The sequence below is a fragment of the Adiantum capillus-veneris genome, chromosome 3, assembly GCF_014529385.1.
Source record: "Adiantum capillus-veneris isolate H3 chromosome 3, ASM1452938v2, whole genome shotgun sequence".
In the NCBI taxonomy this organism is placed as follows: Eukaryota; Viridiplantae; Streptophyta; class Polypodiopsida; order Polypodiales; family Pteridaceae; genus Adiantum; species Adiantum capillus-veneris.
Genome location: NC_140933.1, coordinates 125,159,589 through 125,186,586, shown reverse-complemented (window position 1 = coordinate 125,186,586; position 26,998 = coordinate 125,159,589). Strand labels below are relative to the sequence as shown.

Genomic DNA, 26,998 nt, shown 5'->3' with positions numbered 1-26,998 from the left:
TGATATCAGATGGCTCCCAAAACTCCCTCCAAGGGCCCCCACTCTATTGCTAAAGTGGTATTAGCTTTAGATTGAACAAATGCTGATACAATGGTTCTAGATGTTGAGATGTTGAATCCTGATGGGATCATGTAATGGATGCCCGGACCTAAGAGGCTAAGGGCTGAAATGGAAAACGCTAATGGAACTGGGTCTAAATCTGCAACTTAACGAGGCCATGGGCTGATTTGCTAATGTCCATGTCGAGGGTGATGATGAGGATGACGATTAAGGATTGAAATCTAAAAACACTAATGCATCAGAGGGCTGAAATCTGCAATCGGAATAGGCTGATGCTGATGAGTTCTGATGGCTGAAATTTGCTGACTGTAGGGCTGATCTCGATGTGCAGGGCCAATCTACTACTCTTAGGCAATACTACTAGAAAATGCTGATGGGCTGGTGGTGTTGAGGGAAAATGCTGATGTAGATCTGTTGATGCTTGGTAAAAACGCTAGGATGTTGAGGGTGCGGTGCTCCGTGTGCTAGGCACTTACTACCCATGCACTCGATTCTACTGATCTGATGTGAAGATGGTGAGCCTCAAGCTCATCTTTAGAGGTCAAGTATGCTAGGTCGAGCAGGAGTATGGAAGATGCCTCACGACATTGCTTAAATGTCACTTACTAAGTTAAAACTTTGTGATAGGAGGTGCTTTACATGCGAATAACCTACCTAGGCCTAATAACTAATGACTACATGCGACCACTCCCCAGTGCCTACACCTAGCAGACACTACCGGTGATCCTTTGCAATCAAAGGGTATGCAACTAACTAGAGTGCATGGACATGCACGTCCTGCGCACACGCTCGCAAAGGTGTCATAACATTTCCTAGGCTGTCATAAACCCTAGAAGTAGGAGTTACAGCTTGCCAAATGCACATAGGGTTAGATGTTCACGTGAAATTCCCTCTTTTTAAGGTGCGGTACTAATACCGAGTTGCCTGGCTTCCTTATAGTCCGCCAACAACTATGGGTAAACCCTAGCAGTAGGAGTTATATCTTGTCAAATGCACATTGGATTAGATGTTCACGTGACATTCCCCCTTTTTATGGTGATCTACTGATCTGATGTGAAGATGGTGAGCCTCAAGCTCATCTTTAGAGGTCAAGTATGCTAGGTCGAGCAGGAGTATGGAAGATGCCTCACGACATTGCTTAAATGTCACTTATTAAGTTAAAACTTTGTGATAGGAGGTGCTTTACATGCGAATAACCTACCTAGGCCTAATAACTAATGACTACATGCGACCACTCCCCAGTGCCTACACCTAGCAGACACTACCGGTGATCCTTTGCAATCAAAGGGTATGCAACTAACTAGAGTGCATGGACATGCACGTCCTGCGCACACGCTCGCAAAGGTGTCATAACATTTCCTAGGCTGTCATAAACCCTAGAAGTAGGAGTTACAGCTTGCCAAATGCACATAGGGTTAGATGTTCACGTGAAATTCCCTCTTTTTAAGGTGCAGTACTAATACCGAGTTGCCTGGCTTCCTTATAGTCCGCCAACAACTATGGGTAAACCCTAGCAGTAGGAGTTATATCTTGCCAAATGCACATTGGGTTAGATGTTCACGTGACATTCCCCCTTTTTATAGTGAGGTACTGATACCGAGTTGCATGGCTTCCGCGATCCTTATTGCCATGCTTGCTTCTTGGAGCCACTAAAATCTACTCCGGCTCCATGACTTCAGCTTCATCTACAATCCCAAGTTCATCCTCTTCAAGAATCTCCTTAAGGGGAGTTCCTTGAAAAAACTTCAACCAAGAAACATGGAAAACATTGAGCATTGACCATAAATTAGGTTACTGTTACCATATACATGTGGTAGTGATGTGTGTGAACACACTAGGATTGCCGAGGCATTTTTTCCCTCATTAGGAGGTTTTTTCCCCCGTGCATTGTATATACGCCCATCACTCTAGGGCTATCTATCTTTCCATTGCACACCAAGTAACACACTCTCTATTGTGTGCCTTGAGCTTCCTTCATCTTCTCCAAGCTGTGTGTGTTTCTCAGCAACCCTAATTCCAACAATTGGTATCAGAGCATCTTACGTCCTCCCGGGCTTAGTCGCCAGCAGCTCCAGCATACGCCTGCTCACTTTCTCCGAATACAATGAGGTTTGGCGAGCGTTCGCAGGTCGACAATCAGGCAAGATTCGTAAAGCTCACTCTGCTCAGATTTCTGAACTCACTTCAGCCTCCGTTTCCACTACAGGCAGGTCTGCACAGGCAATTTCGTCAAGGTTGTAAGGTACGTAGTATTCGGTACGTGTTCGGTACCTACTGTACGTTGTACCATATCGATTGGGCCATAAGGTACGTAAAATTCGTAGTATATTTTTTAAAAGCTAAAACTACAAAGAATTTCAAATATATATACAACCTATCTAGTTTAAAAACATTGCACAATACTTGAACATAGCCACAACTTTCAAAAAACACTTAAAATCACCCCACAAGTTAAGTAACCGCTAGATAACTCTGCAACACAATTAACGCACACTTCAAAGTTGAATACAAAACTTACAATCTTTCGCGAGGTCAAGACTCTAGAGTGCCTCCTTGCAGACTCCAAACACAAAGGGAGGGAGGGAGGGAGGGAGGGAGAAAGAACCTTATCGGTGGCGGAAAAACCTTCCTTGGTCTCTGTGCAGACACTGTGCAGAGACTTTGTTCTACTCTCTGGTTCTCTGTTGTGATAATAACCAGTATAGGATAGGTGGACTTATTACAGGCCTCGCCCAACAAGTCCGACCACGGGGAATAGGCACCGTCGACGAATTTTTTTTATTTTTGTTTTTCGAGGGTTTTTTTTTTTTTTGGTACGTACAGACGTACCGTAAGGTACGGAACTAGACCGTACGTACGTACGGAAACAACCTTGAATTTCGTCATTTTGTGTTGAATTTCTATCAGTGCCGTTTTCTGCATAACACGTACCTTTCAGTCTTCTATGGTTTGGCCTATACAGCACGTGTTGTTCCCGCTCCGTTTCTCCTATTTTCGGACAGTTTTCACATCAAGTGCAGCATTTACCATGGCTGACAACAACACAGATGTCTTCAAGATGTTTGCTGTTGAGGACAGGTTGGATGGGGACAATTATCCTATGTGGGCTTATATGATGCAACACGTTCTTGTGTCAAAGAGCGTTTGGAATATTGTGCAGGGCATTGATGTATGTCCGGGTTCTGAGGATGTAGGCGATGTTGAGGATGTTGCAGGTCTTGCTGCAAGGATTGCTGCTATTAGAGTTGTTTGGCCTACGGCAGAACAAGCTCGTTGGGATGTAAAGGATGCACAGGCTCATGCATTGATTGCGTTGTCTGTGAAGCGCGCTATTGTTCCTCACATCCGTTCAACAAAATTTGCAAACCAGGCTTGGGATATTTTGGCTGGTCTTTATGCAAGTCGCAATGAGGCTAAAATTGCTTTGCTGTGTAAAGAGCTGGAGTCGAAGATTATGCATGAGGAAGATGATATGGACACTTTCCTTGCTAGTATCAAGGATATCAATGAGCAACTTATTTCTGCAGGTGAAGTCATTTCAGACAGTTCCCTTGTGCAGACTGTTCTTGATGCCTTACCAGATTCTTACTAAACTTTTGCTAGTACTTGGAGACTTATGACCCAAGGAAATCCAGAAGTTGTCAAGTTTGATGCATTATGCACATTGCTGTTGCAAGAGTCACTTTCCAAAAAAAACAGGACTAGACAGCATGCAGTTGAACAGGCTTTTATTGCTTCTCAAAGAAAGGGTGGTAACAGCAATGCAGCCACTTCTTATGGTTCTGCTGCGAGTGGCAAAACTTATGTTCCCAATGCTTCTGCTGGCAGCACATCGTCTGGCAATTCTGGTGATAAGGGCAAAAAGAAAATGCGTTGCCATTATTGTAAAGCTAATGATCACTTGATCAAGCAGTGTCCTAAGTTAAAGGCCAAAGAGGCTAAGAAGAAAGAGGGTGGTTCCACTGCAAATGTTCGTACCACTATAAATGCAGCCATTGTTGACTCTTCTGTGAAACGAGACTGTAATGTTGATGTTGATGCAGAATGGGCTTTTAGTACAGAGTACACTTACAATCCTGCTGTCCATGATGCATGCATGTCAGTTGCTACAGATTCACATGTGTGGTATTTTGACAGTGGTGCTACAAAGCACATTACCTCACATCGTGAATTGTTCACCTCTCTCGAGTCTGTCCCTCATGGAAATTTAGTCACTTGGCCAACAATGCTTCTTATCCGACTCAGGGAGTTGGAAAGCTTTGCGGTTCTTTCACACTTGTTGATGCACTTTATATACATGGGATCAAGAAGAATCTTTTGTCTGTATCTGCACTTGCTAGACTTGGACTTGTAGTCAAATTTGTGAATGACAGATGTACAGTTCATGATCTCAGTTTTGGTGATGAAATCGTTGCATCTGGGCGTTTGTGCCGTGGGCTGTATAAGCTCACTTTGTATGACAAGTGTGGACAAAATTTTGCAAATGCGGTTGCAAATTCAAGGGCTGTTTCAGATGCAAAACTCTGGCATGCACGTTTTGGTCATCTGAATTTTGCCAGTTTGTTGCGTTTGCAAAAATCTGATATGGTTGCTTCTTTGCCGCCTCTTGAAGCACTTGTCAAACATGTTTGTGAAGGTTGTATTTTGGGTAAGATGCAGCGTTCTAAGTTTCCAAAGTATGGTTCAGTTCGGGCCACATGCAGGTTGCAGCTTGTGCATAGTGATGTTTGTGGGCCCAGGCCCCATGCAAACTCCATCCTTGGGCAATTACCTTTACTTCGTGACTTTCATTGATGATTACTCCAGGCATGCATGGGTATTTCCGCTTAAAGCGAAGTCCGAAGTTTTTATGTGCTTCAAACAATTTTTGTCTATGGCTGAAAATGTTCGAAATGTACTATGGGCACCCTCCGTTCCAATCGAGGGGGGGAGTATATGTCTCTTGAATTCAATAAATTTCTGGCTAGTCGTGGGATAAAACACCAATGTACAGTGCCTTATACACCTCAGCAAAATGGTGTTGCTGAGAGGAAAAACGGGTCACTTACGGAAATGGCACGATGTATGGTCAAAAGTCGAGCTTTGCCGCATTCTTTTTGGCTTGAGGCCATCATGTGTGCCACTTATGTACTAAACATGTGTCCTACGAAAGCTTTGCAGTCTATTACTCCATATGAAGCATGGCATGATAGAAAGCCTTCTATTGAGCACAAGCGTGTTTTTGGTTGTTTGGCATATGCTTTGGTGCCACAAACACAGCGCAGAAAATTGGATGATAAGGCTGTCAACTGTATTTTTGTTGGTTATAGTGTTAAAAGCAAAGGTTACACGTTGTATCATCCGCAAACAAAACGTATTCTGGTTTCACGGGATGTAGTGTTTGTGGAAGATTCTGTTCAGCCCTCGCTAGCATGTACTAGAGACAGTAATGTAAGCTCACAAGACATTTATGACACTTTGTTGCCTCTTTTCAATGGTGGAAATACGAATGTAAGTTCCAATGAGGCAAATGTACAGCCTATGGGGGTTTCTGAAAATGTTACAGATCAGCCTATTACTGATGCAGATGTACATGATGTACTTGATGAGGAAAGGGCTGAAAATGAGCAGGCTGCAGGTATGCCAAAATAGCTGGTGCACACTTTGCGTGACAGTAAATTGGATGCACCTTTGTCTAGTCGTACTCGTTCAAGCTCTCGCTATACATCTTATGCATCGGATTGTTATGCTTTGGCTGTGTCTAGCTTACATGATGTTGAGGAGACTGTCTTTTGATGAAGCACAGAATTCAGAAAATTGGATGGCTGCCATACAATCAGAATATGATACACTTATAGAAAATGACACGCGGACTTTATGTGATTTGCCTCCTGGCAAAAAGGCCATTGGTACGAAGTGGGTTTACAAGTTGAAACACAAGCCGGATGGTGAGATCGATCGCCATAAGGCCGACTTGTTGCAAAGGGTTATGCACAGCAAAAAGGCATAGATTATGAAGAGACCTTTAGTCCCACTTGTCGTATGACTACTGTGCGTTTTCTATGTGCATTGGCAACTCATTTTGGTTGGGATGTACATCAATCAGACATTGTTACTGTTTTCTTGAATGGTGACATATTTGAGGAAGTTTATGTAACGCAACCTCGCGGTTTTGTCAAGAAAGGACAAGAGGACAAAGTGTGCAAATGTAACAAGGCTTTGTTTGGGTTGAAGCAATCTCCTCGTGCTTGGCATGAGAAAGCTGACACTCATTTGATCAAACAAGGCTTTCGTAACAGTCCAACAAAAAGCACATTGTATGTAAAGCATGAGGGTGATGTACTTCTCATTGTGGTTCTTTATGTTGATGATTTGCTGATCACTGGACCAAATGAGAGACATATTGCTGAATTTAAGGCTGATTTGAATGCTACTTTCAAGATGAAAGATATGGGGTTGTTGCATCATTATTGGGACATACAGTTTAAGCACTGTGATTGGTATTGCCTTGTGTCAGAAAAGTTACATAGAGACATTGCTATGTAAGTTTGGACTTAATCATTGAAAACCTGTTGTGCCACTCCCATGGAAACAGGTTTGAAGTTGAGTCTACATGATGCTTGCGATCCTGCTGATGTCACTCTTTACCAAACTGTTGTTGGCTGCCTCATTTATGTATGCAGCACGAGGCCAGATATTCAGTTTGCAGTCTCACAGGTCGGCAGATTTATGCATAGCCTAGGGTCTAAGCATTGGCAGGCTCTCAAGAGGATTTTTTGTTACCTTAGTGGCACTTTACATCTTGGCTTGTTTTATCCCAAGGAAGGATCATTGCCGCAAGATTTACATGCTTTTTCGGATTCAGATTGGGCTGGTTGTTTTGACACGCGAGTGTCCACAAGTGGTTTTTGTTTCATGCTTGGCAGTTCATGTATATCATGGTTGAGCAAGAAGCAACCTACTGTGGCCACTCGAGTTGTGAGGCTGAGTACAGGGCAGTCTTCATAGCTACGGTTGAGTGTGTATGGCTCAGACGCCTTATGGCTGATTTGGGTGTTGGACAAGACATTGCCAACACTATCTACACTGACAGTCAAAGCACATTGGCAATTGCGAGGAATCCAGTTTTTCATGCTCGCACAAAGCACATTGAGGTGCATTACTACTATGTCAGGGAGAGGCTCTCAGCAGGAGAGATCAGCTTGGCTTATGTGCCAACACAGGACAACCTGGCAGATCTTTTCACAAAGGCATTGTCTCATGAGAAGCTCGAAGCTTTCCGCAAAGCTTTGGGCTTACTCCCCTTTGTGGACTGATCATGTCCTCAGGCATGGCACTTCCCTTTACTCATGTGCCAGCTCTCGTTCACCGCATCACTCCAGGAGGGATTTGTTACCATATACATGTGGTAGTGATGTGTGTGAACACATCACTAGGACCGCCGGTGACTAGGACCGCCGGTGCATTTTTTCCCTCTTTAGGAGGTTTTTTCCCCCATGCATTGTATATACGCCCATCACTCTAGGGCTATCTATCTTTCCATTGCACACCAAGTAACACACTCTCTATTGTGTGCCTTGAGCTTCCTTCGTCTTCTCCAAGCTGTGTGTTTCTCTGCAACCCTAATTCCAACAGTTATCGCAATTTCATAGACACATCATTCATCGTTTTAATTACCAGAAATAGACCAAACATCCTAAAAGACAACTTTGCACATTGCTTTTGTAACGGGGACGGGCACCACGAGCCAACGGAAAAGAACAGATTGAACAACCTTAAGCACTTCAAAGGACACTAAACTCAAAGAGATGCACTATACGAGACGGGGTGTGGCAAAGTTCGGCCCAAGAGAGAACACTGGCCCGAAACCTTGACGCCCCATTCGGATTTCTTTATATTGCTTCAACTCAGTACAAGCCGGTACTAACGCTCTACACCTTCACCCGAAAGCATGCCAAAGAATGAGCCCTTGGCTCATATTTGAAGGGCCCTTGGCCATGAAAAGCTTTCAAACTCAAAAGCATCTGGTCCTAAAGCTTGGCATGAAAAGCTGTCAGCGCATTTCAAAAAAATCCGTACAGCTGCCACGTCAGCAGTGCAAAACGCGGAAATCTATTCACCACGTGGCACTACCAATGCAAAATGCGGGCGTCCGTACATCTGCCACATCATCATGCTCCACTCAAACTTGTGTGTGAGTCCCACTTTTAATCTCTTTAGGTTACTTGGGCCCCCATGAGACGGGTCCCATAAGTTGGTGGGAACTCCTCTTTAAAAAAAGGCCACTTGGCAAGACTTTGCAAGTTGGTAAAACTTCTTCTACTGCTTTTGCTTTTGCTACCGCTTCTGGTTCTTTTGCTACTTCTAGGGTTTAGGCCCTCGGTCGGGATCCTCTCTCACAGAGATCTCTACAGGGTAGCCGGGGTTCAGGAGGAGTAGCAGTCTTATTTAAAGAGGAGTTGAAACCACTACTACAGATTATCAGGAAAGATGAGCAAGCAAGGTATATGTGGGTGAGAATGAGAGCCGAGACAGGTAGATTTCTATATATCGCTATATGCTACTTCCCTCCGAGTACCTCAGTCTACTCCTCACCTAAAGGACAATCCCCTTTCTCCATATTGAATAATGACATATGGGAGTTCTCTAGAGATGGAGACATCGTTCTCTTAGGAGACTTTAACGCCAGAACGGCCAACTCTCAAGCAGTATTCTATGATACTTCTGAGGAAATGCTCAGAGAAGTGGATTTATCACAGAGAGGGCTTACTAGAAACTCACAAGATAAAGAACACACTGAATATGGGAGACATCTCATGGAGATGGCAACTATACATGGTTTGGCCATACTTAATGGTCTAGAGAATTTCCCGTTATATGGGGGATTCACATGCTTCCCGCACAGGCATGGGGCCAGTACAGTGGATTATGTCATGACTTCACCAAGCTTTATTTCTAGTATCAAGGACTTTATGGTGGGACCCAGGCCGGTTGGGATTGCAGTGGATCATGCTCTATTGACCTTATCAATCTCCTTCCAATACAATGCCTCTCAAGTACAAAGGAAGAAGACACACACAAGATATACTTTCACGCCTAAAACTGATTCAGTCTGTGGAAAAGATCTATAATAGGATGTGGGCAGCCGAGCCAGTATATACTGTAGAGGAGATTACTTCTCAATTAACAGAGATACTACATGGAGCAGCACAAGAGGCATACCCACATACTCAACCTGATCAGAAGAGAGGATCTGGGAACACGCCTCAAAACAATTGGTATGATGAGGCATGCAGAGAGACGAGAACCCAAGTCTAGAAAGAGCTTACACTTGGGATCATCACATATAAGCAGTCTCGGATTGCTCTTCGGCGTATAGTACGTCGCAAGAAAAGGGCATTTTTAGCCAAACTGGAGAAGGATTTATATCAGCTCTTCATGAGTCGGGACTCACATGAGGCCTGACGCTTATTTCGTGAGCACTCACCGCATCCGACGATCACTTCTCTTGAGATCTGGGGTCAATATGTAACATCATTATATATGGTATCTGGACAGCCTCCATTACCAGTTCCGCTAGAGCCATGCCCTGCTACTAGTACTTTCTTTACTACAGAAATGGTGGAAAAAGCCATTGATAAGATGAAGACAAGAAGAGCATATGATCATGAGGGTTTAGTAGCAGAACATCTGATCCATGCCAGGGATCTACTTTCAGAAGTCCTTGCTCGTCTGTTTAATCGGGTCATGTGTGAAGGATTCCCTGAATCTTGGAAATTATCTACTATCATACCTATTTTCAAGTCAGGGGATCCTATGATACCCGGGAACTACCGTACCATTATGGTAGGTCACACTTTGACCCGACTGTACGCATCCATTCTTGAACAAAAATTGAGTAGATGGGTAGAGAATGAGGGCATAAGGGCAACACGACAAGCTGGATTCAGAAGGGGTTATTCCACTTTAGATCATATTCTTACGCTCAGAGCCATTATTGAGGAAGGAAGAGCAAACGGGAGAAGGATGTATTGTTGCTTTGTGGATTTTCGGAAAGCTTTTGATACAATACCAAGGGCCAAACTGATGCGTAGGATGCAAGAGTTAGGGGTCCCCAAAGAGATTATTTGGGGGATCATGGCCTTATACGGATCAGTTGTACGTACTCCAGAAGGGGATTCCGACATTGTTCATTCCACCGTTGGAGTAAAGCAGGGATGCCCACTGTCCCCTACTTTATTTGGTATGTACATCGATGAGGTATCAGATTACATTGAGAGAGAAGGTGACAGAGGTGCTCAACTTGCAGGGTCATGGATCCCTTTGCTGTTGTATGCAGATGATATTGTATTGATAGCAGAATCACCAGATGGAATGCAGAGGCAGCTAGATGCTTTACATAAATTCGCGGAGGACAGTGGACTGTCGGTAAACTTGGGTAAAACCAAAGTTATGGTGTTTAACACCACACCGCAGTGGGTTAGGAGATCGGCACCTACATTTGCATATGGCCAGGATACAGTAGAGTACACAGATGCATACACATACCTTGGGGTGGTATTTGCAGGACCGAAGTTTACTCTTAAGAAAGCAACGGATGCTAGATTATCTAGAGCCTCTGCGGCCTTGGGAGGGTTGGAGAGGATGTGTTCACAAGTGCAGTTTCAGGAACCACGAACAAAACTGTGGCTCTTTGATATTATGGTGGCTTCGGCTATGCTTTATGGGGTCCAGATTTGGGGACCATCTGTGGATCAGGATAATTGGAAGTCAATGGAGAGACCTTTGGTATCTATGATTTCCCGATTGATTAGAGCCAAGGCCTCCGTACCACACGCAATTACCCGAGCGGACCTAGCGGCCCCTCCGATAGAAATTGAAGCTCTTACCAAATCAGTGTCCTTTATGCATCGTTTGTGGGATACAAATAACTGCCGATATACTAGATTGGCCCTTGAATCCTCTCGACAATTGGCAATGAAAGGGGATACATCATGCTAGTATGCGCAACTGTCATCGTGGTTTCAGAGACACGGGTTCAGTATGGAAAGATTACCCCCCTTCCAATACTCACTTGAGGCTCCATCACTGGCAATTACACGAACGGAGATTAATAAAATCATCCGACAGGATCTTATACAGTTGGATACTAAGAGGACATGGGTAGACCCTACACGAGAGCTGGGCACGAAGATGGCCAACTACAAAGAAAACTTCCTACAACTATCTGAAGATGGATTTGTGATTCGCCCGAGTTACATGGATACCCACCTGTCTCATGGTTTGAGATGTGCTATTGGTCACATTCGTACATCCTCACACCAGTTGGAAATTGAATTTGGCAGATTTAGGGGAATCCCACCTCAAAGCAGAATTTGCAAGTTATGCGGAATGGAGCCGGAGACAGAATTACACTACATATGCCACTGCACAGTATACTACGAGATACGTGGGCGTTTTCACTGCCTCTTTAAAGAAGGCTTTGGACCTCTAGATAGAATCATGCAATACCAAGATCAAAGATGCTTAGGCTTGTACCTACTGGAACTACATCGGCACAGGGATAATCTAATGAGAAGACAAAGAGCACTACAGCCTCAGAGGCAGATCACAGATTTCTTCGTATCGAGTGAAGCAGGAGTGGAAGGGGAAGCAGGAGGCCAGCAGCCAACACAAAGGAGTACCCACATTCATACCAAAGGCACCCTAATTGACAGAGCGATTGAGCTTAGGAAATCGAGACGACCAAGACCAAGAGGCAGAAGCACACTTCACCGGAGGAGACTACAACAAACGATTAAAAGCATTCTAGCCAGACACCCAGAATGCTCCTAAGAAGTTTATTTAATACTTTGTATTTAGTTTTTCACATTCACTTTCACACTTTTCACACCTAGTACTTTAGTACTAAGGTACCTAGACATTGTAACAGATTCACCACTTTGTATCAGTTTGGTCTCATAGGTCATTCTGGCCTTTTGAAGACGTTAATATAACATTTCATTTCATTTCACACAAAATGATGTGAACATACCTTTGACGAGAACTATAGCGGCTTTCGATCCAAGATATGAAAAGGCTCAACAAGGCACCTAAATTCCTTCACAGGCATTCACATAATACAAAGGACCGGAGTGCAACTCTCTCAAAAGAATCAAAAAGTTTCATAGTTTTCTCTGTTCTGGCTGCTGATGATAGCTATCTGGCCTTCCTTCAACAGTACTTCCTCCTCTAGATCCTGAACTTTTTTCCTCAGCTCATTCACAGATTTTTTCAAGCCCAACGTATCATTGTCCTTGTCTTCCACCAACTTTTGCAGTGTACTATTTTGCTTCTTTAAGTCTGCCAATTCTGACCGCGACCTAATAGACTCACTTTCCATATCCTGAAGTCTTTTCTCTAGATCTTTTATGTGTGAAGAGGACTGTCTCAGCTTATTCTCAAGCTCAAACTCCTTGTACTTGGCATTTTGCAAATAGCCATGGAATTGAGCAGCTTCCTCAAGCATGGAGTCGCGACCCTGCATGATGTCTGCCATTTGCTTCGTGAGGGTTGCAATGGTGCCCTCCTGCTGCAACAACTGCAAATTGTTTTCAGAAAGTTTTGACTTGAGAAGTTCGTTCTCAGACTCTATAGAGCTGTAAGCCTTTTGAACCTCATTCAATTCCTTTCGTGCTTCCTCAAAGTCTGACTGGAGCTTGCTATCAGCATTTGCCTTCTCTAAAATCTGCTCTTGTAGAGTTTGCACCTGCTGGCTGAGAACAGATACCTGTAAATATAAGGGAAAGGACAAAGATGCATTGTCAGATGTTTTATATCTTCAAATTCACTACCATGTATTTCTACAGGTCCAAAGACACGACTACTTATTGTAAAGCAAAGTATGACAATCTGAAATAAAAGCAAATCTTTTTCCCAAAAAAAAGGTCAGCCACCACAAAGACTTAATTACCAAATTGCAAAAAAGCTGGTTTTTTTGCCACTGCTGACTTACCTCGTTCTCCTTTCTTTGCGCAAAATCCAAAAGCTCCTCATTGATGCTCAAATACTCTGCAACTCGACTAGCTTGTTCATTAACCTCTTTGTGAGCTTCTTGCAGCTTGACAGAGAGGTCACTTTTCTCCTTTTCAATAGTATCTTTTTCTTTCTTCAACTCCTGTTTTGCTCTTCTAGCTTCAGTTAACTCCACCTGCCTGAGATCAGCAGACTCTTTCAATTCTTTCAGCTTTTGATCACTTTCTGATAGTCCATCTCGAAGTTGAACGGCATCTTTCCTCAGATCTTGTACCTGGAATAGAAGTTAACCTATCAAGTGAGCAAGATTAAAAAGGTGATTTGTGAACCTTTCATGAGCTTTTTTCTGAGCACAGTTTCTATGGCGTGAAGATCCTCACATCCTCGGGCGTTGTGAGCGACCAAGTTGGATGGCTCAATCAAGAAGAATGCCCCACTGAGGGTGTGACACAGTAGCCTGTAGTGGGCCATCCCAAGTAGTTCCCCTGTAAACGAAGTGATCTGGCCCGTATCGATCCTCTCTATGTGGGTCCTCTGCTTCTGAGGGTAGTCTCTCTGAGTCTACAGATCTCCAGCAAAAAGAGATCTAAGCACCTCTGATCATATGATGCGGGATAAGGGGCCAAAGCCCTCTCTGAATAAGCGATGAAAATGCCCACAGATCTCATAGTATGCTGCGCATTGGCAGATATAGTGCTCCTCTGTCTCTTGCTCCAAGGCTCTTTCAAAACATACGTACGGATCAGTTCCATACTGTACGGACGTACTCTACGATCCATACGGTACGGATCGATCCGTACAAGTCAAAATTATTTATCTATTTATTTTGAGGAGATAAGGCCATTGAGTGATTTCGTGAAGTGTTTCCGGCCAATCCATACACTTTTTGGCACATAAACAAAGATTCCTTCAAATGTCTCTAAAAGCTAATGCATGTAATCTTGTTTTAATTGGAAATGACCTAGAAAGTTCGATAAATTGAGGTTTTTTTACAAGAGTACGTATTTTACGTACATAAAAATATTTTCTGTACAAAACAAAGTATAGATCCGCCATGTACAGTATGTTTGGAACCACCTAAGACTTGCTCTCTCTAGCAAACCTGGCATAATCTCTCCACTAGGGGTATCAGCCAGTCAGCCAGTCTCTATCTCTAACTGGTGAGATGAGGTGCATAGCTTATCAATAACACATCTAATGCCATGAGATAGGTGGGTGTCCATATACTTGGGGCATGAGATAAACCCATCATCTGTCGTCCGGACAAGATGGCCTTGATAAAAAGCCATCTTTGTTCCCCACTCATGTGACGGAGACAGTCAAGTCCTCCTAGTATCCAGCTGAATGAGATCATGTCTGATAATCTGCTAATCTCTGAAAGTGTGTGGGTGTGGGATGGTGCATCTAGGGAATACTGAATAGGGGGCAGCCTGTCCATGTAGCTCAAACAAACATGATATCTTTGCAAACCAACATGAAGTATCACCCTCATTGACCCATATTCGCGATGACTCAAGCACTAGTCGTGCATTCTGTTGCGTGTTAGCTCCCATGTGCTATGAATGAAAGACACTCATCCAGCAAGAGCCTCCACTACAATTGGTGCCAGGTGGTGCGCTCAACTCAACTCTGATAATCATGTGGCACTAAGGGTTTCACCTGGATCAACCTGGAGATCATAGATACAAGTGATCTCTCCATGGATCCTCATCCATCATATGTGCGCCCTGATTTACTTTGATGATCTAGGCTAGGCCTCCATATCTGCACTCTATAAAGCATGGTGGAAGTGACCAATGAGTCAAATACCCACAGTTTAGTGCATGGCTCCTAAACCTGCATCTATGAACATATCCTCTGTAGTCCTCCTTATGTTCCATATCCCTTCGTCGATCTCGCCTCTGCAGCACCTCTCATAGAGAAAGTAGGTCCACTAAACACAACACCAAGAAATGTATAAGAGTTTACATACTCCACTATCTCCTATACATATGTAAAAATAGGTGTTGATCTCCTGACCCACTACGTTGTAGTATTAAATACCATCACCTTGGTTTTGCCAAGGTTGATGAGAGCACACTATCATGTGCAAAAGCATTTAATGCATCTCGATGTCCCGGCACACCCACTTGAGAGTCTGAAATAAGCACAATATCATTGGCATAAAGCAAAAAAGGTATCCATATACCTGACAATTGTGCTCTCCTATCTTCTACAATCTCAATAAAGTCAACTATCTCATCAATATAGAAACCAAACAAAGCCGAAGAAAATAGATAGATAGATTTCATTATCGTCGTTTGAGGTCAAATATGACCTATGGGACCAAGAAAACATGCATGGCTAGACCTCTTACTAGAGGAGTACATGGAGAATCATGAGTAATGTGGATACAACAAAATTGTAACATGTCACTTTTTTTCTTTTTTTTCCTTTTGGAAGGGGGGGGGGGTTGGGAGCCCGGAATTCCTTGATGATGGCTTTGCCGCCTTTGTAGACGGCCCATTTTTCAGTTGCTCGTGCTTCTCGAACCTTTTGGAGTTCTTGTTTCTTGACTTTGAGTTGGGCAGGGGTCAAGGCCTCACTTACCCATACTTTGGTGCCCTTGAGAAGTCGTGCTTGTTGTAGAAGTGCTATGTGCACCTCTTTAGTCTTGAAGACCAAGATGCCTTGGTTGGTACGATTGTCAAGGTGAACCTTCTCAATTGTGTTGGGGTCGCACTTGGTTGGGTGAATGGCTTGGTTGAGCTTGACTAGTGTCGAGTTGTAGCAGGGTAGTTTGTGTCCGTTGGACGGGACATTTAGTCCGGTTCCGTACGGTCTCGTCCCCTCCGGTTGTTTAGTCCGTTACGTCCGATCGAAACAATCATGTTGACTGCCAACTAGCAATTTGACTATTTGACTTTGCCTTTTGGAGAGGAACTTTTTGCACACATTTTGTCAGGTGTATCGGAACTATGCTCAAGGGTTCCTTTACTTACGGAAGGGAGAGCCTTCCGTTCCTTTAGTGAGAGAATGCAATGATCACAAACGAAGTGAATGCTATTGTGAATGAAGGTGCTAAGATTGAGAGAGAGAGAGAGAGAGAGAGAGAGAGAGAGAGAGAAGAATACGACACCAGACGGTTCTCAAACCCTCCTCCAAGGGCCCTCCTCTCTATGGCGAGAGAGGTATATGCTATTGATTGAACACATCTGGTACAATGGTCTAGATGCAATGGACTTGCCGACGATGTCGACGACAATGAGGACGACGACAAGGACGGGCTGAAATTTGAAAACGCTAGGGCTGAACTGCTGAAATCTGCAAAAACGCTGACTTTCTGCTAATCTCTGACACTGTGTCGGCGAGGACGGCGATGGGTTGATGGCGGCGACGCGACGGTTATGCGCTGAAAACGCCGATGCTGAAATCAATGGACAGCAGGCTGAATCTGAAAACGCTGGCTGACCCGACGGTTCAGCGAGAATCTGTTGCGGGTAGGTAAGATTTGTGAGGCTAATGGCTGAATCTACGGTGCCTAGGTGCTGAAAACTGAAAACGCTGATGTGTTGGGCTGATCTGACGCGGAAATCTGCAAACGCTCGGCTGAATCTGCATGTAGCAAAAACGCTAGCCTTGATCTATAGCCAAAAACGTTGTCTTCTCTGTTGGCTGGAAACGCTAGGCCTCCTGCCAGTCTTGCTGAGAAGGTGCATTGCAAGTTGTTGGAACTTCTTCTACCTCTTCTGCCAGAAAGTGCTAGCGCTAGGTTTCTTATATAGATACTTAGCAAATTTTCCCTACACACTTTTCCAACAAAGTCACTTATTAAATGAAAAATGAGTAAATAGGGAAAATGGGTTCTATGCACTGTAAAATACTCATGATGGGTACTAAATGTCATGCTAATGATCATGCTGTGTGCAACCAGAGGATATGCAACTACTTAGAGTGCCTGGACATGCACGGCCTACTCACAGGCTCACAAAGTTGCCTGAACACTTCCTAAGCTGACTTGAACCCTAGACCTAAGATAGCTTGTCCACATGCACATAGGCTTAGATGTGCACATGACACATTTAGCCTAGGATACCTTTGTGAGATTACCTCAAGAGTCAATGCTCATTGCCCATTATAATTTATCCCCCTCCCTCACATTGTACATGGTCTCTCTCTCTCTCTCTCTCTCTCTCTCTCTCTCTCTCTCTCTCTCTCTCTCTCTCTCTCTCTCTCAGGAATCCAATGCGTCAGAGAAGCAAGGAAACAAAGAAAATGGACAGTTTACAGAGGAGGAAAAAGCTATTATTAGGGATTTCAAGACCACACCCCCCTTGTCAAAGACATGGACATTGACACATGCACACATCTAGTCACATTAAGCACATGGTGATTCTATCATTTGTAATATCTAACTCTCATGAGTCATTAGAGACTTCAAGTTAGTTGGCACATGCACCTTTCTTTTTTGATGATACCCAAAGTGGATTGTAATCAAAGATGTATATGATTTGTCCTATAGGCCAGCTTTGGCCTCGACAAGGACGTTAATAGAACTTTTTTTCTCTCTCCCTTTCTTTTTCCCTCCCTCCATTATGCATAATGCTCCTCTTGTCTCCCTCCTTTCCTGTAGCTCAAGATTCAAGGGCCTCAAGGCCCTAACTCTGTAGAAGCATACCCTCTTTTCTCCTCTTCTTCATAAACTCATAGCTCTTAAGCTTCTCCTCGAGCTCTCTCATGAGGCGTTGCTCTCAAGCTCTCCATTCCCTCCCTCATAGCTCTCAAGCCTTCCCCAAGTCTACATCTTCCAAGCTCTACAATTGTACGCTTGTTTTTTTTGAACGTACGTAACATCATCGTGCGACAAAATACCGCACGTCTTCGTACGAGGACAAAACGTACGAGACCACCTAGAGTTGTAGTCGTCGCTCTCTCTCCACCAAGTAGAGGGCAAGCCGACAATTCAAACCAAGAGTGCTAGTCCTTGATTGATACCATCTATGGTCACCATCGCAAATTGTACATAATCTGTCCTTCTTTGAAGTCGAAGAAAGATTTGACAAAGAGCCTTGCTGAGAATTGGAACGCCAATCTTGAGAAAAATCACGTCCTTTACCACTATCAAGTGGAACATTTAAAGAAGATCTGCTTTGAGATTGTCGATCTTGAGAATGGAACCTTGAAGTTGAATAAGGCTTTGTTGCTTGCAGTCTGAACTGAGATTGTTGATGTTGACTTTGGCTATAGCTTTCTTTGCGATCGCGCTGTGAAAAGCGAGCGCTATTTGAAGATCTGTCACACGGAAAAAAAATCCATGTAGGACGCCAATTATCGCCAAGACGCTCCACATATGCTATTGCAACATCCAAGGTTTGTGCACATCGTCCTTCAGGGTTGGTTCAAGCCCGTCAATAAAACTGTGTAGTTTATCAGAGGGGCTGAGATTCTCTATCTCCAGAGTTAGTCTCTGAAACTCTCTGATATATGCGACCAAGGAACCAGTCTTGCTCAGACGGCGGAGAGAGGACCGGGCATGAAAATCCACATTGGCAGGTTCGAGCGCCTTACGAATAGCACGCCGGAATTTGTCCCAAGAAGGTGTGTGTTTACCATCAGCAACCCGTCGTTGCCACCAAAGAAATGCTGTGTCCTTTAGCAAAGAACTAGCAAGTGTAACTTTTTTACTCTCTACTAAGTCCGTGTTGGACAAGTAGACCTCCATTTTGAATAGCCATTGGTCCAGCCCCCGCTTGTCGCGGCAACCATTATAGGACTCGGGCAGCTTAATATCCAGTTTCTTCTTCTGTGCAGCATTAAAAAATTTATAAAGTAACTGAAGTTCAATGTTTTCTACCTCATCAGTTGGATCTGGTTCGTTTTGTTCGTCCACAAAGGCTTCAGAAGAAGGTGGTGAAGAAGCAACAACAGTCGTCTGAGAAGTCGTAGAACGACTCTGAGAAGTGTTTTGCATCTGCATCTGATCCAAGCGAGTGTGAAGTGATGCGAGGCTTGTGGAAAGTGTGGCCATCTGCTCCTTGATGAGAGTAGGGGCGTCTTCAGATTGACCTTCTCCATCGTGTGATGTCGGCATGGTTACACCTCAAAGGAAACTCGAGTAGATGTACGTTCTAGTTCGAGAACAAGTTCTGGGACGAGTGTTTCGAGAGCGAAAAGTGCCTCTGGAATAAATTTGCGCTCTGGAGTTGGGGAATCTAGAATAATTATCACTTCCGGCTCTGAGTAGAAGAATCTGGAATCTTGATCGCTTGCATGTGTAGCGAAATTCTCGGGCAAAATTTCATCGGGAAATTTTGTGTAACTGGTTATTCAACTGCTCTCGTCGACGAAAGGTATTGTGCGTAGTGTGTGCACACCAAGCCAGCACTGGAAGGAGAAGTTGGAGGAAAACCTTCGAAAAATGGCATCGTTGGCTATCTCTCGTATCTTTTTACGTAAGCTGAATGTGGTCAAGAGGGTCATTTAAAAGGTGTGTTCACATGGGTTACAATTTAGGAGTTCGCATTGGCCAAGTTGTCAAGCATTGGTGGGCTTTTCAATATATAAGCTGATGCGGGTTTTAAAGTAGTGCGCTGGTGGTTTTAATACATTGCGCGCTACTGAGGTTTTTTCTGTGCACAAAAGGTGCTAAACGCCTGGAGGGGTGCGATAAGGATCAAGGGCTGCCAGGTTAGTGCCGTTTCACCGGAAAAGGTGCGAGCACTCTAGGTGAAGGGGTTTATGTGACGAAAGGGCAGCCAGAGAAGGGGTTTGGTGATTCAGCCCAGTGATTCAGCTCTGCGATTCTTCTTCATAACCCAGCAATTGAGAGAAGAGTGCGAGCAAGGGAGAAGAAGGGGGGAGCTCGCTGCCAGCACGGTGCCTTTTCACATGGAGGGGTGCGAGATTGAGCTCGAAGAGTCACATCCTCACGAAAAGCCACATGGAGAGTCACCAGCACAGATGGTTTCAAAAAGGATCGGGTACGCCACACACACACACTGCTGTCCCGTTCTTTTTTTATTTTGTTTTTATATGCATAGAATTAAACAGCTACCTCGTACTGGTAGTCGAAGTACACCATCGTTCCTCTGCAACCATACAACACACTAGGTGAGGGTTGCGGGTAGGATCGGCAACGGCGAGGCTAGGTAGACGCCAAGTCCAGAGGCTCGGGAAAAAAAAATTGCTCTGATACCACTGTGAGGATTAGTGGTGCTAATCCTATAATTAAGACCAAATACTACATACTTAAGATCAAACTGAGACTCAAGAGACCGAATGTGTGTTTGATTGATTGAATGAACCGAGTACAATAGGCTCCTTATATAGCAGACGTAGACACAAATGAAAAAACACGTCTCATGGTGAAGAGACGCGACTTTAGAAGTAAAGACACGTCTTTTCGGCAAAGAGTTGCAACCATTGGACGAAGAGTCGCAACCATAGAGCGAAGGGGTGTGACCAGTCATTGAAGGAGTGTGGCTTTTGGCAAAGAGGCATGTCTCTAGAGCAAAGAGTTGTGACCATCCAAGCGTAGGGGTCCTCCTTGGCATGTCACTTCTTGTATCTGCAACTAGGACTAGATGTAATACTGCAACACAGTCACAATCGTGACATAGCATCTAGACACTTTAAGCACATGGTGATTTATACCATTGTAATATTTCTCTCTCATGAGTCATGAGAGTTTTGAGGTTAGGGAGAACATGCACTTTTTTTCTTTTCTCATACCCGAAGTGAATTGTAGCCAAAGATGTATCCGATTTGTCCCATAGGTCGACTTTGGCCTCCAGCGACCGTTAATAGTCCTCTCTCTCTCTCTCTCTCTCTCTCTCTCATTTCTTATCATGTAAACATCTCAAGGGCACAGTTTAAAGATAAATGTGCAAAGGCGATCACTACAAAGGGACCGCAAAATGTCCATAACATATACAGCAAGAAAACTCTCCTCATACTACATCATGAGCACAGCAAGAGGAACATCATTTCAATCAGAACTACTGAAGTTACAGGCGTATCCCCAAGAACCATAGCGGGCTCATGAGAAGCAAGTGGTATTTTTGCCAAAGAAGAGCAAGCCGGAAGAGTAGACCCTACAGAGGATTCCTCCGCCTATTACTCTCTTAAATGGAGGCATATATGTCTACCTTTGTCGCCTTCTCCTCCTCTTCTTTGCCTCCCTCTTCTTCATTCTCTCAACCTCTTACCTCCTAAAACCTGGTGAACCTCTTGTCCCTTTTCAAACATTCTCGGTCATTTTTTCTTTGACACTCTATCCTCCTAGTGCATCCGGCTGCCATATGAGCTACTCTATCACTAACCACATACAAAACATTGTCCTTGTGAACCAATGAAACTACTCTCAATTGTACGTCTCCAACATGTATGGTAGGGAGTGAGACCAACCGAGGAGGATTCTTCACGAGAGGGGTGAAGAATCAATATAAGAGTATATACACCATTGCACTACCCTCACTCAAAACAGCACCAAGGCTAGTGACAATCTCTGAAATATGCAACTAGTCCTAGAAATCTCGTTGTAGCCACTAGACGCTCACAGAGGCTAGCTAGATTCATCCCCTACCTCATCTATCCACGTAACAATATCCTCTGCTAAAGCTGAGGGGACTCTGGACTAACCTCATCATAGTTACACTCGTACCAAGTACACAATGTTCCGTTCTTCCAAGCTTTCCGTGCTTTTCATTCTTTCCATTGTTGATAGTTAAAAGCCTTTTTTTAGTGTTGACCGCCAAACGATGATTCTAACCAACAATTAGGGGCTTGCCTCGGATGCTTTTGGGTCTTGACATGAGAGAGAGAGAGAGAGAGAGAGAGAGAGAGAGAGAGAGAGAGCATGTGCAACTGCTCTCTCTCCCACATCATACATATTGTAAGGGCCTTCTCCTAGCCCTTACACGAGGCCAACACATCTAAGCCACCGACTTAAAGATAAAAAAGAAAAAGAAAATAATAGAAATAAAAAAATGTTTCGAGAAAATTCGAGCTCACTTTACGCACCAAAGTATACTCACGAGACACTTCCGGCTTATGCCATGGGAACATGGACATAACCAATGCATAGGAAATTAGCTTTTCATTTTGAGAAAAATTAGCATAAAGGATAAGATAAGATAAGGGAAAAGGAAAAAGAAAAAGATAAAGGAGAAAAGGAGAAGGTAATGATAAGGTGAGTAAGTAACTTGTGAGAAAGTTTTGATAAGTAAAATAAGTTATCAAAGAAAGATAAGTTATCAAGATAAGGAAAATAAGCTATCGAGATAAGTGAAGCACTTATCAAAAATGTGCATAAAAAGAGGGCTTCTCTTCTCAATTTTTTTGCTTCTCTCCTTCATTTTCTCAAGGTGCAAACTTGAGTGTAAGCTTGAGAAAGCCATAGCCAAACCTCCTTCACACACATACCTTCTACACACACATACACACATCTCTCCAAGAGAAGCCATGGCCAAAACTCTAATCAAGTTTGTCAAAGCCTGATCTTCTTCTTCACACTACACTCTCCCCCTCCTGTCTTCTAATTCTCAAGATTTCCATACCTTGAATCCCCTTTGCCTCTTACCATTCTCTCATTCCAAGTAGCCAAATTGGTGGTCTTCAAGCGAAGTGAAGAGCCGACTACATCCAAAGCAAGGAGAAAACTAGACCATACACACACTAAGGTAATGTTTTCTTGTTTTATTTATGCTATTACATTTGCTTGAAAGTGATTTACTTTCATACTTACATAAATTTATGTTTAAGCTCTCATTTTTCCATAAGCAAGCCTTTTGCTTGGGAAGAAGAAATAACTACTTAATTCGTTGTTTCCCTCTAATTATGGTTCAAATCATAACTAACCATGTTGCTAACAACTAGCCCCGATGTTATTTCAAGTTCCATTGCTTTAAGTTCTCTAAATTACCTGACGAATATGGCATAGAAAGAGTAGAAAGCACTCTCTTTAACCATAGGTGACTGGAGATCATACTTATATTTCAAGTTCCGTTCTCTATATTACCAAACTAATATGGCATAGAGAGAGTAGAAAGCACTCTCTTTAACCATAGGTGATTGGAGATCATCCTTATACTTCAAGTTCCGTTCTCTAGATTACCAGACTAATATGACATAGAGAGAGTAGAAAGCACTCTCTTTAACCATAGGTGACTGGAGATCATACTAAAATAGCATGCATGTTGGATGATGATTAATATCTATGCAAATCCTTAAACCTCGCCAGAAATATCTTTTCTTTTAAGATGCACGAGATAATTGCCACATAATCACGGACAATTAAGTATTAACTATTCTATCCAAAGTGACATTATAATTTACTTTGAAAAGAATGCTCTTATGAAAAGTTCACAAGTTTTTTTTTAAATTAAGAAATAGAATTTTTCTTCTTTCAAAGAGAAAAAAAGCATGTGTGTAAGATTTGTTTAGTGATACCAATAAAGTTAATACTAATTCTCTCAAGGAGAGTTAAGTTTTGAAGGGTAGCCCTATCTTAATCAAAGGAGTTTTTCCTTGGAAGTGGAAATTTTCTTCCAATTAAGAATATCCCTCTCCCTCTTGTCAATTGGAAAGTCCCGAAACCATAAGCCTCTTCTAGCTACATAATTAATCCTCTCCACGGTAGCAAAGGTATGTCTAAATCCCTTCTTAAAGAAGAATTTGTAAACCATTCATACACTATTACATTAGCATTTTTCACTACACTAGCATGTCCACTCTTAAGAATGTCGCATTTTCACTCTTACACTACTATGCATGGAAGGGTTTCCTTCACCCTTGCTAAGCACTCAAAGGAAGTTTCTAATTATTTGTCTCAAGATTGCAAGTTGATACATTCCGAAGTTTTGTGTTTACCATGCATAGATCACATCAAAGCAAAAACTCATTGTAGAAAGCATATGCATTGTTCATTTCAAGTTTGTCTACTTTCCAGTTTGTTTTGCAATTTTCTAAGGGGGAGTAAGAGGATAGCTTCACGAATGTCGTGATCGTGTTGCTTGAACATAAAACTCTCATCGCCTCCATGGAGATGACCCATGGATGGCAAATGACGCAAAAGGACCAAAATGGGATTCGTCAAAGTCGGGGTTAACTTGAAACTTACGTCAAGATAAAACCTTAAACTCCCAAGAGACTCGTTGTATTTCTTAAGAACTTGTTTGATTAAAGATTAAAATGAACTAAGAACCAAGAGATTATAACTCAAGAAACTTAATCTAAATTTAAACTAAAATTAAAACTTTACCGAGAAGATTTGACGTGGATAGCCCTAGCATAACATAGAAGATTTAAGTGTGAACTTTGTCATACATGCTTGGAAAAGGCCGATGCAAGTGTTTAACTGTGGCATACAACGGGGTATGGTTCTTTTCGGCTAGGATTGATAACCGTTGGTCTATGTTTTGAGCTAAGGTTCATTCACTGCTGAATGAAAGTGAGTCCCAACCGGGTGATAGGGACCCGCGGATGCGTCTGGAAATCGGCCTAGTCCGGGTAGGCATGACGCCGACGGGAAAAGGAGGAAGCAAAATGGATCCATGAAGGGATCAAGATAAGGGAGGAGGATATGATTTAATCAAGGAACTCTTCTAATTGTTTGGTAAAAAGGAACCTTGAGAAGGCTAGCAACGTAAATGGGCTATTCCATAATTGTCCTCTTCAAGCGGATCTTTGCTCTGCTTCTCGGATTATTGATTTAAAAAGAATCTAGAGAAGATTATTTTTGTAAGCCTTTCCCACATAAGATAAAGAAAAATAAGAATTGGAAATTATGTCAAGGCACCTCCTCTACACGTGGCGAAGGAGACAAGATACCCAAGTCCTGGGACGAGAATAGGGATATGCGTGGAGAAGTATATGTGATTGCTTGAAAGATAATTAGATAATTTTACTAATACTAAAGAAAAAAGGAAGTAAAATATTCTAAAAAGGAAAAAAGTGGGAACGACCTGATAAATGCACACTTGCAAGGGTATGCAACATTTTGCATGCTGCTTTCAAATGCTTGAAATGTATTCTTGGTTCGACATGACTGAAATATTGTTTTCTAGTATCATAGTACTACCTTGGAGGGTGCATTTACCAAACAATTCGGTGGGTGGGTGGATTCTGGAGGGTTAAAATTATTGACCGGAAATTTGAACCCAATTTTATGTTGTCCATTAAGTTAAGATCTGGGCAAAAGGATCCCAATCTACAGAGTGGGATCAAACTTGGGAACGAGGATTCGTATACTTAGTAAATACACTCATCTTAGGAGAACGTACTGACGGTTGTGCTCGGTCATAGCCGAGAAAAAAGCGTCAGTGACCTTAAACCAAGGATGAATTAGAGAACTCCCACTAGTTGACCCTGGAAGGTTGAGTTCACATTTAGTTTGATGACTTCGATTGGAAATTTCAAAGCAATAAGGAAAGATATTTCGACGTTAAGGGTTTCGTAAAAGAAAAGTAAATGTTATCACTCCCTTGAGTTTGCATCATAGAACGGGAGGCATCCTATCTTGGTGTCGATCTCAAGCGAGAAGGATGTCGGAGATCACGGTGTATCCATTTGAAGATGGTACATCCGGTGGTCCCTGACATAGCCCTCACACATGCACATTAATTGTGCTCTCCCTTTCACATCAATGATCAAACATTCTCAATTGTAGCATGCTCTCTCTCTCAAGTCTCTCATGCTCTGTCACATATATTAGATACTCTCTCACGCTCTCAAGCATGATGCCCTCCCTCTTGCTAAGTTGATTACCTATATAAGGGGGGCTCTTCCTCTTGTACTCCCATAACCAAACAAGCTATCAAGCTCTCCATTACTCTCTCCCAAGCTCTCTATTACTCTCTCCATTGATATCTCTAAACTTTAAAGCTCTCCATTCCAAGCTTGAAGCTCTCGAGGCTCAAGCTCTCCATAATCCCCTTGGCTCTATGCTTCACTCTTTTTTGTAACCTCTTTTTTGGATGATGATTCTTTCCCTTGGGTCCCTTTTTGTCATCTAACCTTCCCCTTTTTGTATAATGCTACATCTATGATTTATAGTACTGCATTGTCTCTTTCTTTTTTAAGAATGGTTTAGAATTTAATCATGTGTTGTCTACAATGTATATTGTAATTGCATGGTTAATTTCTTCCTCTACAAACATGTTTCTATTTATATAGATCAAAGCATATGAATATTGTAAGGATTCTATATACTAATCCTTAATTAAGTACTTAAACTCATGATTAAGACTTAAGAAACTTGAACTGTACTCAAAAACAAGACTTAGAAGACTCTGTGTTGATTGATTGAATGTGTGATACAAGGGCTCCTCATATAGGAGACGAAGAGAGACAAATGAAAAGACACATCTCTTGGTGAAGAGACATGACTTTAGACGTAAAGACACATAAGGGCTGCAACCATTGGGCGAAGAGTCGCAACCATACAGCGAAAAGGTGTGACCAGTCGTCGAAGGAGTGTGGCTTTTGGCGAAGAGGCGCGTCTTTTGGGCAAAGGGGTGTGACCATCCAAGCATAGGGGTCCTCCTTCGCATGACACTTCACGTATATGCAACTAGGAGCGTATATAATACTGCAACATAGTCACAATCGTGTCAACCTTTGCTTCTTGCGAAACCTTTTTGCTTTGACTACTGAATCCCATGTCATTGCATTATTCAAAGACTTTTTAGAAGAATCTGGCTTAATCAGGTTGACTGCAACAAGAGATTTCAACCAGTGAAATTTCAGCATGCAACGTTTCCAGTAATCAGCCCAGCAGCAGGGAAAGGGTGCACAAGGGCCGCAAAGGGATGCGCTAGGGATAGCCTCAGGAAGGAAGAGATGAGATCCCGCAAGGGATAGTGGCTTTTCATACGAAGGGGTACGAACGTGAGCTCGAGAAGGCATATCCCTTTAAATAGCCCCATGCAAAGTCACGACATGACCAATACACCCACACATGGCCATG

General features: G+C 43.0%; 1 protein-coding gene across 1 annotated transcript in view; it reads right to left on the bottom strand.

The window, feature by feature from the left end:
* Positions 1-26,998, bottom strand: part of LOC147461654 (uncharacterized) — a 109,486-nt gene that overhangs the window by 39,424 nt on the left and 43,064 nt on the right. Inside the window, exons 10-11 of the mRNA XM_086509146.1 lie at positions 13,034-13,327; positions 12,074-12,808 (exon numbers count right to left, since the gene is read on the bottom strand). Of these exons, the coding sequence (XP_086365272.1) occupies positions 12,194-12,808; positions 13,034-13,327 (909 nt within the window). The 3' untranslated portion in view covers positions 12,074-12,193. The remainder of the gene's footprint in view (positions 1-12,073; positions 12,809-13,033; positions 13,328-26,998) is intronic.